Source organism: Netta rufina, assembly GCF_964035555.1.
Source record: "Netta rufina genome assembly, chromosome: 21".
Classification (NCBI taxonomy): domain Eukaryota; kingdom Metazoa; phylum Chordata; class Aves; order Anseriformes; family Anatidae; genus Netta; species Netta rufina.
The window spans coordinates 3,735,071-3,747,369 of NC_140145.1; the positions used below are offsets into that span (position 1 = coordinate 3,735,071).

Consider the following 12,299-nt stretch of genomic DNA (forward strand, 5'->3'; position numbering starts at 1 on the left):
GATTGTGCAGAACCTTACAGAAGTATACAGACTCAAGGGATATCTGCCTAGATACCAACCCAAATCAAGAAAATAAAGGAGAGGTAGAGGACTGTGACAAATCACATGGAAAGTACCTTACAGCAGGAAAAACTGCAGCGTGTGGATGTCTTTCTACAGTAAGAACTCTACATAAGGTATCGTGGAAGAACACTACCAAACCCACCTCAACTTTTTGTATATCCACAAGGATGAAGGCATGCTACTCAGCATAATGGAGTCACTGGTTGCTTTCTCAAGAGTGTCTCGTCTCAGCACATCTTCATTGTTCACACCATGTATCAAGAAAGTCCAGCTAGACAGGCTCCTGATCTAAAGCCTGCCATAGCTGAGTACACTAGTGAATTTGGTCTGATTTTCTTGCCCAAGAAATCAGCTGATAAAGATCTGGAGTTATTTTTATTAAATTATTTGCAGTGTCTGTATTTGGTGGTCACTTTGACTAATGAAAATCAACAGAGGTAGCCTAAAGATGTTTATACTGCTGCAATACATCTACAAATAGCCCTGGGCTCTCAAATGAATATATGCATGGGTGTGTCTTATTCTGCCACTATGAAAGTGTCTAATACCTTTTTACAAAGCAAAACTGAGAGAAGAAAACCTTTAATTTCTATCTTACCAAAATTGAATTCTCTCACTTTTCTTCTCCCAGTATTGGCAGTTTCATTTGCTGACTCAGTGTTTTTCGGTTTCTTGTTAGGGGGCGAGTAGTCTTCATCATCTGAAAGAAACATGAAGATACCACTGTTTTAACATTCAGAAAACTGACAAGCAATGTTGGAACTGTTTGAATTTCAAGTTCTGCAGGCATCGATCATTGATAAGAGCTTGAAATTTTGCAACAAATAACTGATCTGAGTAACTTTAGAAAGCTACTGGCCTGTGTAAGAACAATCTGTGTGAAGCACACGAGCACAAAGCAGAACAAAGCAAAAAATCAAGGCTTCTTTTGCACTTCCCAAGGAAAACAATATTGTGTTCTGAAATGCAATTAGTCATATCATGATCATAAAATGACTATACGACAGCAAGAAAAAACAGGAAATATATTGTATAGACAGACTAGATTTTGTATCTAATTGTAAGTAACCTTCCACTAGTAAGTCTTGAAACACAATACCTAAGTTTGATCTTGAAGAGCTTAAAGGTGCTAAAAATAATTTCAGATCAAGATACAACTGAGGTACTTAACTGAAATTCATCTAACAGAAGGTCTGCCCTATCTCAAACATATACAAGTAGGTGGAGTGCAGACCTGCAACCCCCAGAGTCATTTTTAGTGAGGTGCTACTCAGCCAGTTAGTTCCCAATCCAAAATACTAGTTTCTCTGCTAATTCACGACTTTAAGAAAACTGATCAATTACCAGTACTTCCGTTCTTAGACAAAATAAATGGTTACCTCAGACAAAGATGTTCATTTCCCATCCAGAATAGCTCATGCCCAGGTCACCAGGCACATAGTTGACTTAGGAAGTATAACATTACATACTGGCATCTCTTGCACCTATACAGTTGTATTACTTTGTGGTAAAGGCATTTACATACACACAGAATTTAGTGACTATTCTACCTACCTCTTTTGTTAAAGTAATGTAAGAATTTTCTCATTCCCGTATTATAAAAAGATGAAAGTAATCCCAACAAGCAAGAACTCTCTCCTAAAATGCATTGCCTAATTTCTAAATTGCTAATCTGGTGGTCTTCATTTTACCTATTCCAAAAGCAAGCAATGCCAAAGTCAATCTGAGAAGTGTTTTAATGCAATTACAGAACATGTAACTCACAAATATAAGAAATACAGCTCACTTCCAACCAAAACCCTACCATGAAAGAAACTTGGATACTGGTTAGTGGCTTTAGTACTATTTTCATTGCAGCTATACTGCTGATGAAAAAGGGGAATGGTAAATGTGAAGGTTTTTATCTCGTAGTTATCAGTATCAGACATGTAAATTGAAGCTTCACTTAACACCAACTGTAAAACATCACTTCTGCTATGGTGCAATTCTTCCCAGAATCTAGTGGTAACTAGAAATTGGATATAACTACTATGTGCTTAGAAAAGAACATGCTCTTCAGAATGAACATTATAAAAGCTTTTAAAAATCTAAATTAATGGCTGTTAAATAATGAGTACTCTGTATTATTAATACTTGAAAAATATATGAAAAACACACCTCTATCAGGCATTATTTCCAGACTGGCCCATGAAGTCCAATATGATTCAGCATGCTGTAGTTTTTCTTATCAAACAACTGGAATAAGGATGTTTAAAAGCAGTGCACAGTGCAAACTGCAGCCAAAGGCTGGTTCATAATCCTATTTATTCAGTGCTAATATAGGCATGGATACAGCATTTTTTTTGACTTAAAAATGTCCAATGGACTGAAATAAAGGAACTGGATGACTAACCTTCAATGGTGACCTCGACCTCAGGATCCTCACTTGTTTCTGAAGGGGTGTGCTGGGAAGAATCTGAAGGGACAGAAACACAACTGGTGAACGACTGGCACAGAAAGGATTTTTAAGCAAATGCTCAATGATTTTGTATTTTAACTAACACCTGTCAAAGAAGCTCTCTGTCTCAACAAAACATTTTGCATTCACAGTGTGCAACAAAAACAGAAGCAATGATATCTTACCCTAAGCCTTTAAGCAACTCTAGACATGGGTAAGAAGGTAGGGATTATACATGCTAAATTGTGTGTGCAGCAGTGCAGAGAGTTGTCATTAATGACAGTAGGAAATTCTTTATTCTTGGCTTAATAGGATTAATAGAGTCATAAATATTTTTCTCTTTGTTATCAAGGATTACTGAATACATAAACAAAGGCTGTGTGCCCCTACAGATGATATATTTCTTTATCATTTATACAGACTTACAGTTGTTGCTCTGCAATGATTTCCCTGACATGCTGCAAGGCCAACAGTGAAAAATGAAAGGGAAATGCATAATCACAATGCTTGTGTTAGGGCAGTCTGCACCAATATAATAAACAGGATTAGGCCTATCAGCACCCTGTAGGAGAAAGAGCAATTTGAATTTAACTCCAATAAAGTTTAAAAAAGTGAAGCCAATTATATTGGAAACTATTTCAAAATTAAGTAGTTGTGTATGAAGGAAAATAATTATTCTGGCAATATATTCAAACAGTTCTGTGTTTGTACACTTTGAAGAATGTCTTCTTTCAGGTTTCTCTGAGCTCTATCACTGTATATCACTTGGGGGGCAAGTCTGAAGGAATGTCCCCTTTTCACTGCTCTTCACATGATGCCACCTATGGCAGAGATTCAGAAATACCTAGTGACGTATCGCAGCTGGAGTACATTCAAACTGTGTCAGCTATCATCAGGTTCATGGAAAACACACTATGGCATTTTGATCTAACTCAGACTGAGTGCTTGGTAGGTAATGAGCAAATGCAAACCACAACAAACAGAATGAATTAATAAGCAATGGTCTTTTAGTACGTGTGAACATGAAGTATCATCATAAAAATAAGTATCATGTCAATTGATCACGTAGAGTCTTTTATATATATATATATATAATATATATATATATACACACATTTGTATATATATATATATACACATTTGAAAAAGAAATACAATTGTGGTAAATTTTGTGGAAGTTTATGAACAGCCAGGAAGACTGAAAATGGGCCATTTAGCGCAGTACCAAGTCCCTGAGAACTAGTCCCAGTTAAAAGAAACATGCAAAAATATCAAACCAGATGGTAACAAAGCTCTGGAAGGAAACTCCCAGAGCAGACGTTTCTTCTTAAACCACATTAAACCGACCGGTTTAAACACTGAAGTATTTTTTAAAGCGAAGTATTATCACCACTAGGTAAATTTTTGCTAAGTAGTTCTTTGCATCAGGTAATAAGGTAAATGCACACAGCTGCTAAGCAGCAGCCTTCTTTATAGTTCTACATGTCATCATTGTCTGGCACTGTCTCCAGTTTCCCAAACGTGATTTCATTTGGTTTAGAACATTTCTTCTGATGCACATAACCTTGACTTTCTGATTACTGAATTTCAACTGCACCACGCTCATCCAGCCTTACTGAGACCTCACAAGCCTTTATCAGCCACAGCTAATCTGGGCAATTCCACGCTCAAGGTAATTTTATCACTTCCTCGTTCACCATCTTGTCAAGGCTACTGGAGGAAAAAAAAAATGTGAAAACCACTGGTGACAGACACCAGAAGATACTTTTATACATGCATCCATTTTTTTTTGCTATGCTGAAAGCAGTACCTTCTGCACATCTGCTACATCATGGCCGAATTGTCAGGGCAACTTTTGGAAGAACTTCCAATGCCTATTATCTACATTTCTTTAGTAATAGCTGGCAGGGTATTTGTCAAAGACTTCATGAAATTCAAGCACATTCATTGATTTTAATTCCTTACTCCTGTTTGTGAGGAGCAGACATAAACATTTATTTTTATTTTACAGAATCCAGGCAAGACCGTCTAAACTGTATGCCTATTAATGGAAAAATGAAAACAAAGTTAGACTAAAATTAAAGTTGGACAAAACTAAGTTGTTAGGTGCAATTTTTGTAACTGCCCACAGATCTGCTGATAAACACCAACCCTCACAAACAACAGATTTAATCTATGTAGCAAAATCAGGGTGTAACTTTCAGCATATCTTTTTACAGAAGCTTGCAAAGCAGAACAGATTTGAGGAAAGGATGTAGGAAAAAACATATTGTGACACAAAGGGCCACACTCAGCATCTACAGCTGTTCTACAGAGGCAAAACCAAAGCAAAGTCAAGAGTTTCGGTCATCTTATAGAACACTTCCCTCAGGCTCTCTCTTCATAACCAGACACAATGGCTGATGGCATTATGCTTAGGAAAACAAAGCACCTAGATTTTTTAATTTCTTTTCCAAAAAAGTAGCGCTAGTTGTGAAGTCAGCAAGAGCCAAAAACTTTATTCTCCTTCACCAAGAGAAATGCTTTTGAATTTCATGTAATGGTACCCTTAACTATGGTGACACTTATCTTCAAAGCAAAAATAATGAGATGTGTAAGAATGAGCACTGCTGCTAGTACAACTTGGCCTAAACGTCCAAAAAAAATCATGCCTCAGGTTGGAGGGCCAGGTGCTTAGAATGAAACCAGCTGCAGAATGGTGTACTCTTAACATCACGTCAAAGCATTAAATGGTGGGTGAGGTGACAGGCACCTCACAAATGCAATTTGTCATTCACAAGAATGACAACTTCATCCCAACTTGCCTATAGTAAGCCACAGAGTGGCAAGGTTTATGAGACTAAAAAAATAGAAAAAAAGAGACTAAAAAAATAGAAAAAAAGAGAATGGCTGGAGAAGAGGTACAGCTTTAATTGAAGTGCCATCTTTCCAAGTATTTCTGTAAAAAGAAAAATCCAATGATGTTATTTATTTTCATGAAAAATATTTTGTATCTCTAACCTTCTACCAGTATTTCCACATCTATTCCTTCACTGCAAACTGAACCCTGGTGGCTTCCTTTAGACAAATATAAAGCAAAAACATAGCATAACAAAAAAAACTTTTTTTTTTTTTTTAACACTGAGTATTCAAAGCAAGGATTTTCAGAAGCCAAAAATCCAGAATTATAACGTTCATATGAAAACCTAAAGAAGACAACTTCTGAATCTTAAAAATTGATGACAGCACGACCACTCTGACCATATAAGGAATGTCATAGCTTGAAACACTGATTAGTTTTTTCTAATGTCAGCAAATGGGCAAAATGGTATTTTTAATTCAAACTGGAAAATCTGGAAAAAAAAAAGGTAAATTCATTTCATATATTGTTGAGTCAGCAAGGAACTGCTTCCCCTAAACACAAACTTTCTGTATGCTTGGTTGTCTATGTGTCTGCTCACTTCACACCCATCTAAAGGAAAGAAATGATCAAGTTCTATTCACAATACATAAGCAGAGGCTCACTGAATTTTGTAACTAATTATGAAACAGACTGAATTTCATGAGAAACATACACTTGGCACTTATAAATTACTACTGCTTTAGAGTGATCAACCTGATGCTCCTTTTCAATTTTAGAAAAGAAATAAAAGAAATAAGATTCCTTTTTGTATGTCTCTTTATTTGGATACCTGAAAATTAAGGCACCTGAAAATTGCAATTACGTTTTAAAATTTAAATTTCAACATCCTAACTCTTCAAATCAAAGAGGCAGAGCCCTGGAAAGCAAAACTCACACAACGAACTCACAAAATGGATGTGAGGAAAAAAATAGAACTATAAGGCCTACCTGTGTAACTTTTTGCAAGAGCAATTTTTTCATCCATCTCTGATGTTTCAGAAGGGCCTGCTTGGGAACAAAGAGAATGCCTTTTAAATTGTCTGTCACAACAAACACATTTTCCCAGTCCATAGAGGAATTTACCAAATAACTCTTATCTTCACATATCATATGCTCATTCAATACTTTCTGTAAAGTTAACAGGAAAGTCTGTGAAATAACAACAACCTTTAAGTCTTTACTTGTTCAGTTTAGCAAAATACAAATTTGAGGGGCTAATGGAAGGTGCTTGCATTTCCTGCACTACTAAACAGTCAGAAAGACTCACGTAGAAAAGCAGGTTTTGAATGTTTGTATTTGTGTTAATAAACTAAACTAATTTTAAAGCATCAAACGCTGATGGTTTTGATTTTTTTCAATTATATTTTAATTAGCTCAGTCTTTTCCCTGTGAGTCAAAATTTATTTCCCCAGCAAACCCTTTCTGACTCTAAAATTTCTACCTACGTTAAATAGACAAAATCAGAAAGGTTGAAAACATTTACAGCACCACAAGTTTGCCTGCTTTTAACCACAACAGCTCTTTTGACTCCACGTATGGACTGCTTTACAAAGGCTGCTGCAGAAGCCCAGAAAGTAAAATTACCACCACCAAACCCCCACTGCTGAATGCTTTGGCACTACAGCAGCCAGACTGCAAGAGGGCCCCACTGACTGAGCAAGAGATCATTTCCTACCGCAGAAACAGCACGGGTGTATAGAACTAGCCTAAGTGTGGCAGACAGGAATACCATCCCAGGACTAACTGGAAGGATTTGGAATAGTTGTTCTCATAAACTGAATCACTTCTGCGTTCATTTGCAAATACAGTCTGCAGAACATCACACAGCTCTCCAGAAACGGTGGCCATTTAGAGGGAGGTCTAAGAGGATACCAGCAATCAACATTAATAGTTTAACAGGAAAGGCTACTGTTAGCTCACAAGGCAAGTGAACTATTTTAAACTCTATTTCATCCACACAGTGAGAAAAGCTAGAAAAGACTGCTGCCACAATCAGACGATGAATATTTCAGTCTACTAAAAGTACATATACAATATTAAATACTACAACAGGCAATGAAAAAAAAAAAGCTGGAGTACACTGCTGGTGCTCTAGGACACAGGACAAGAAATTCTCATCAAAAGAGTGGGACTTGCAACTGTTAAGGGGGAGCAGGAATAGCACGTGCACTCACTGGACACGCTAGAATATGCCTCCGTGGCCTAAATTTGCTTTTATTTGACCAAACAGTTAGTGTATGCAGGCAGACAGGTGCATCACTTCCTAAGAGTTCTTCTGGAATATGCAATTGTTGTATTTTATAGTGCACCAGCACAAAAGCATGTATCCCATTACAGGCAAAAGCATATATTTTTGTGTTTATTCTGTAACTCTTTTTTAAAAAAAAAAAAAAAAGTGACTAACACAGATTATTTTATGGAACTTGAAGAGCTTTTCCCATCGCTAGAATAGCCAAAACCAAGTAGGGTGATAATAAGATCAAAAAGAGTTCCATCTAGGAAGAGAAGTAGGAAGAAAATCACAAAAATGAATAAAGAAGAAAACTCATGAGGTAAGAATTTAATTCCAGTGCCGCAAGGACAGTGGAGGAAGGATGATCACAAAGGTGCAAAACTTAATTGCTAACACCCCAGGAAGCAGTTACACTAGAAGTAAAATCCTGCAATAAAGTCCTAGGAGCCTAATCTATCCGATTTGTAGGCAGAGCCACGCAGTATCGCCTTGCATCAGAAGAAGTGCCAAGCACAGTTACCAGCTAACAGCAACTCTCCTGTGCAAAACAGAGGCTTACAAATTCTTTAACACTCAGACTAAATCTAGGTCTTTTGTGAGCCTTCTGCTGCTTCTTGTTCTCTTTGCTTTCACTTTCCAAGGCCAGGCTGGATGGGGCTTTGAGCAAACTGCCCTACTGGGAGGTGTCCTGCCCATGGCAGGGGCTGGAATTAGATGGGCTTGAAGGTCCCTTCCAACCCAAACCGTTCTGTGATCCTGCGAACTTCAAGGCACCTGAAGACTTGCATCCATAAAATCCATTGGACATCACGCTTCTGTCATGAAGTGCTTGGTACTTAGTCAGCAAATCGCTCAGTGCTATAAGGGCCATGTCTCCAAAAACCCTTGTTTCAGTCTGTGCTGATGAAGAGCATGTGTTCCCGAGTAATTTTCTTACTATATCCCTGCTTCTTTGGAAATTGAAAAAAAAAAAAAAAAAAAAAAAAAAAAAAGATGGATAGCTCAATTCTGTTCTCTTAATTGCTTCAGAGCTGTTCTCCTTTTGGCACTGACAGTATCTTGACCTCATTCTTTTCAATTAAAACCTTTCCAGACAGCTTGGATCTTGTGGATGGCCTTCTAGTAAAAGCTCTGGGCTTTTTACTGACCAGTACGTTTACACATCAGCTAAACAGCCTCCTGAACACAAGGAAATGGGCATGGACACAGATGTATGTGCTTGTTTCAAGGACACCAAACTAAGAACAGCATTTTAACTAACATCTCCTTTCAGAAAAGCCTTAAAAAATGGTACTTACAGATCAGGTATATACAGGAATGTTATATTTGGAATGCTCCCACATGCTTTATTTAGTCCTGATTTTTTTTTTTACTATCCTTTTCCTCATATAGTCAGTCAAAATCTGGACCTTTCTCCCAAAACATTTTGTCTCTGATGTCAGACAAAGCATTTAATACTGCAGTGACCTTCACATTTGTCCAAGATACTGGAACCAAATCACCCACTGCCACACTGCTACTGCCTACCGATGGAAAACTGCCCCCATACCCGATCAGAACACCCACATGAAATCTCTGGTGGTTAGAAGTTCCCATTTCCTACTCTTCGTACAGTGTGCTGCTAACACATCTCTAAATTTAGTAATTCAGTATTAACTCACGGCAACATCCAAATGCTGCAAGGGATTAGCAGATGATAAGAGATGAAGAGAGCGCCTGTCCCCAGCTCTAACTTTGTCCCCTTTGATTAAATGGCGCTTTGTGCATGCCACTAAGGCACGCAGGCCTTTGGTGAGCATCCTGGGTTTGTGAGAGGAAGCAGACACTCAGAGAAAAACAATAACTGTGAAATTTCACCAGGAAATCATATTCTCCAGGAGGCCCCTGGCACATTGCTGTTCTCTAACAGTGAAGTTGTTTGTTCTCATAAATCGATAAAGCCAGCTCTTGCTGGAGGGTATTTTTAGTAACAACTATGACCCTAGCCATTTCCCTTTCTTTCTGCAGCATGTGTCTACAAAGGAAATGCTGGGCAGCCAGACCCCGTCCTTCAAAGACACACCTTACTATAACTGTACTTTTCTTAGGTTTACTTCTCTGCACAGCATCTTCATGCACACTTGAGCCCCTACATCCCTCTTGAATTTATATCCTTCTGCATTTTTTGTACAACTTCTGTTTCAAACCTTAGAGTTCAAAGAAACGAAGGGGAAGCTCCTTTCCTTCAGGGGAAGGTGACAACATGACACCGTAATACCTCTCCTGGCTCACAGCACCCCCATCCTTTCTAACAGCACCTTCTGTTTAGTCTCATTTTAAATGTGAGATTGGGAGCAAGGTTAGAGGGATTTATTAACTGAGCAGGTATGATGTTATGTGGCTATCTGAAAAAAAAGCATATTACTTTCCACCAATCAGAATGATTAAATTTAGAGATAGGTAGGGAAAGACGAGAGAAATCCCCCAAGAAACCCACTTTGCTATGGAACCGTACTGTACAAATGGAATTTTTTAGTTCCAGCGTGCTGCACGACAATGGGTTACTGTGCTGTAAGTGGTTTCAGCACAGACGCTCCTCAAACAGGGTCAGATTACACTCCAGGCTACTGGCCAAATTCTGACATTGTTTTTATGCATGAAATGGAAAGCCACAAGGGGATGAAAAGCAAAAGAGATGACAGGGCTTGGCTTTGGAAGTAACAGTGATTAGGATGTCTCCAAAAAGGCATCTATTATTATTGCATTATATAATGCCTGTAAACCCACGGACCTCTGAGGCGAGGCGATTTACAAACACAAAGAAAAGATAATCCTAACCCCAGAGAATTCACCTTTCAGATTCCGCACCAGAGTAGTGATATTTTGGTACACCATATGGTGAAGATCATTCTGAACAATGTTTGTTCCTACGTTACTTAAGACATGCCAGTAAGAGAACACTGATTCTGCAATCCTGTAATTAGTAATTAAAACACGTATTAAAATAATCTCAAGAATTTTTGTGTCTAAACACACAAAAATGCTGTCTCAATAATAAATATTATTACAAAATGAAAGGATGTGCTGTTTTGCCCTTTGCTGTTGAACATACAGTTATCCTTCAGAGAGGCATGACAGCTTTCCTTTTTTTTTTCTTTGTTTTTTTTTTTTTTTGTATTGCTCAGACAATTAACCTAACAGCAGATGCAAGCAAGCTGAAATAATACATTCAGGGTTCTACTTATTTTATATTGCCATTTCTATTTAGGTCTTCTTTCTTACTGTTTATTTCAAGCTACAGAAATAATTTCTTATGATTTTCTCTATTCACTCCTGGCTGAGATTAATGTGCAGTATTTCAACTAGATGTGTATAGATGAGGCAAAGCAGCTGAGAAAGATTTAAAAACACACAGTTTTGAAGCTGAGTCATGGACCTCATAGATGTTGCTATTCTTTGTCAACAGAAATCCATCTTATAACTTCCAAAACATTTTTGACACATATTGGTCCTTCCATACAAGGAAAGTGATTGATACACTATATAATTTACTGAAACTGTAAAGATCCAAGAAGTGCTCTGACCAGTAACATGACTTTTTCTTTCCTGTTTAAAGAGGCCAGTGGAATTAGTCTGCATACTGGACTCTCAGGATGAAAACAAAGAAACACCTGAAATTTCTCCTTAAGCCCCAAACACACTTATATTGTTGTGCCAACATTGTAGTGAAGAATACTGGAAGACCTGAAGCACAACTTAAATGGAATCCAGCATGGAAATGCTGTATCCTAACAGAGCTAAGTAAGCAGTTACATGTTTAACAGCCGCCAATAAGCAAAAAGAGAGGTACAGAGAGAGCAAGACTTAAGCAATCCACCCATTCAGGAGATAAGCAGGTACAAAAGTTAGCATCATTACCTGGAATATTATACTGATAGTAGTCAGGATCCTCTGACTCCTCCTTTACTGTTACTGTTGACATTTCCAGTGAAATTCCTGCAGAAGCAACAACGGAATCAAATAAGGAGACTAATGATAACCAAATTCTTAAAAACTAATAAAGAAATAAAAAAAAAAAAAATCACAACACCACCAAGATTCTAGCTGGTCTTTAGTCCAAAAAAAAGAAGAAAAAGAAAATACAAGTACTGACACAGAAAATAATTGTTGAGCTAAAACAACAGTAACAAATGACATGCTGATGCTTCAAGTTTCTTGTGTCTGGGTGGTTACCATCAGAAGTGATCGAGTATGAAAGGCTTCCCTACAAACAGGCATCCCTGCAAATTGCTATCTGAGATCTGAAGAATTAAAAATAATGGTCTCCTTGCTTTTTGCCCACTACCAGCAGAAAAAAAAAAAAAAAAGAAAAAAAAAGGAAAAAAAAAAAAAAAAGGTTTTTTAATCTCTTGTGCTAAAAGTACTTCAAGTACTTCTAGACCTACTCCAAGCTCACCCCTCTATATCCCTAGTTTCAGATAAAGTCCAAATTTTGCTGCTCAAGGCAGCAACAATGACAGGCCTCAACTGCTCTTGGCTTTATCAAAGTGAACTATTTCCCCTGTATGCCTTCCCCCGTTCCCTAAAATGCTTTCAACACACTGGGGCAAAAGAATTACTTCAAATGTCTTGAAAGCAGCACTGGAAAGAAGCTGGTGAAAAGCTCAAGTTGACTCTTCAGTTGTGTTAAGCTAAATATTAACCTT

General features: G+C 37.7%; 1 protein-coding gene across 5 annotated transcripts in view; it reads right to left on the reverse strand.

Annotated features, from left to right (window-relative positions):
* The window catches only part of GTF2I (general transcription factor IIi), a 72,425-nt gene that overhangs the window by 37,004 nt on the left and 23,122 nt on the right, over window positions 1-12,299 (reverse strand). For 4 of the 5 annotated variants that reach the window (XM_084299973.1, XM_084299972.1, XM_084299975.1 and 1 more), the window contains exons 9-12: window positions 11,512-11,589; window positions 6,330-6,389; window positions 2,456-2,518; window positions 662-763 (exon numbers count right to left, since the gene is read on the reverse strand). In XM_084299973.1, the coding sequence (XP_084156099.1) occupies window positions 662-763; window positions 2,456-2,518; window positions 6,330-6,389; window positions 11,512-11,589 (303 nt within the window). The remainder of the gene's footprint in view (window positions 1-661; window positions 764-2,455; window positions 2,519-6,329; window positions 6,390-11,511; window positions 11,590-12,299) is intronic. The other variant, XM_084299971.1, reaches the window with a different exon arrangement.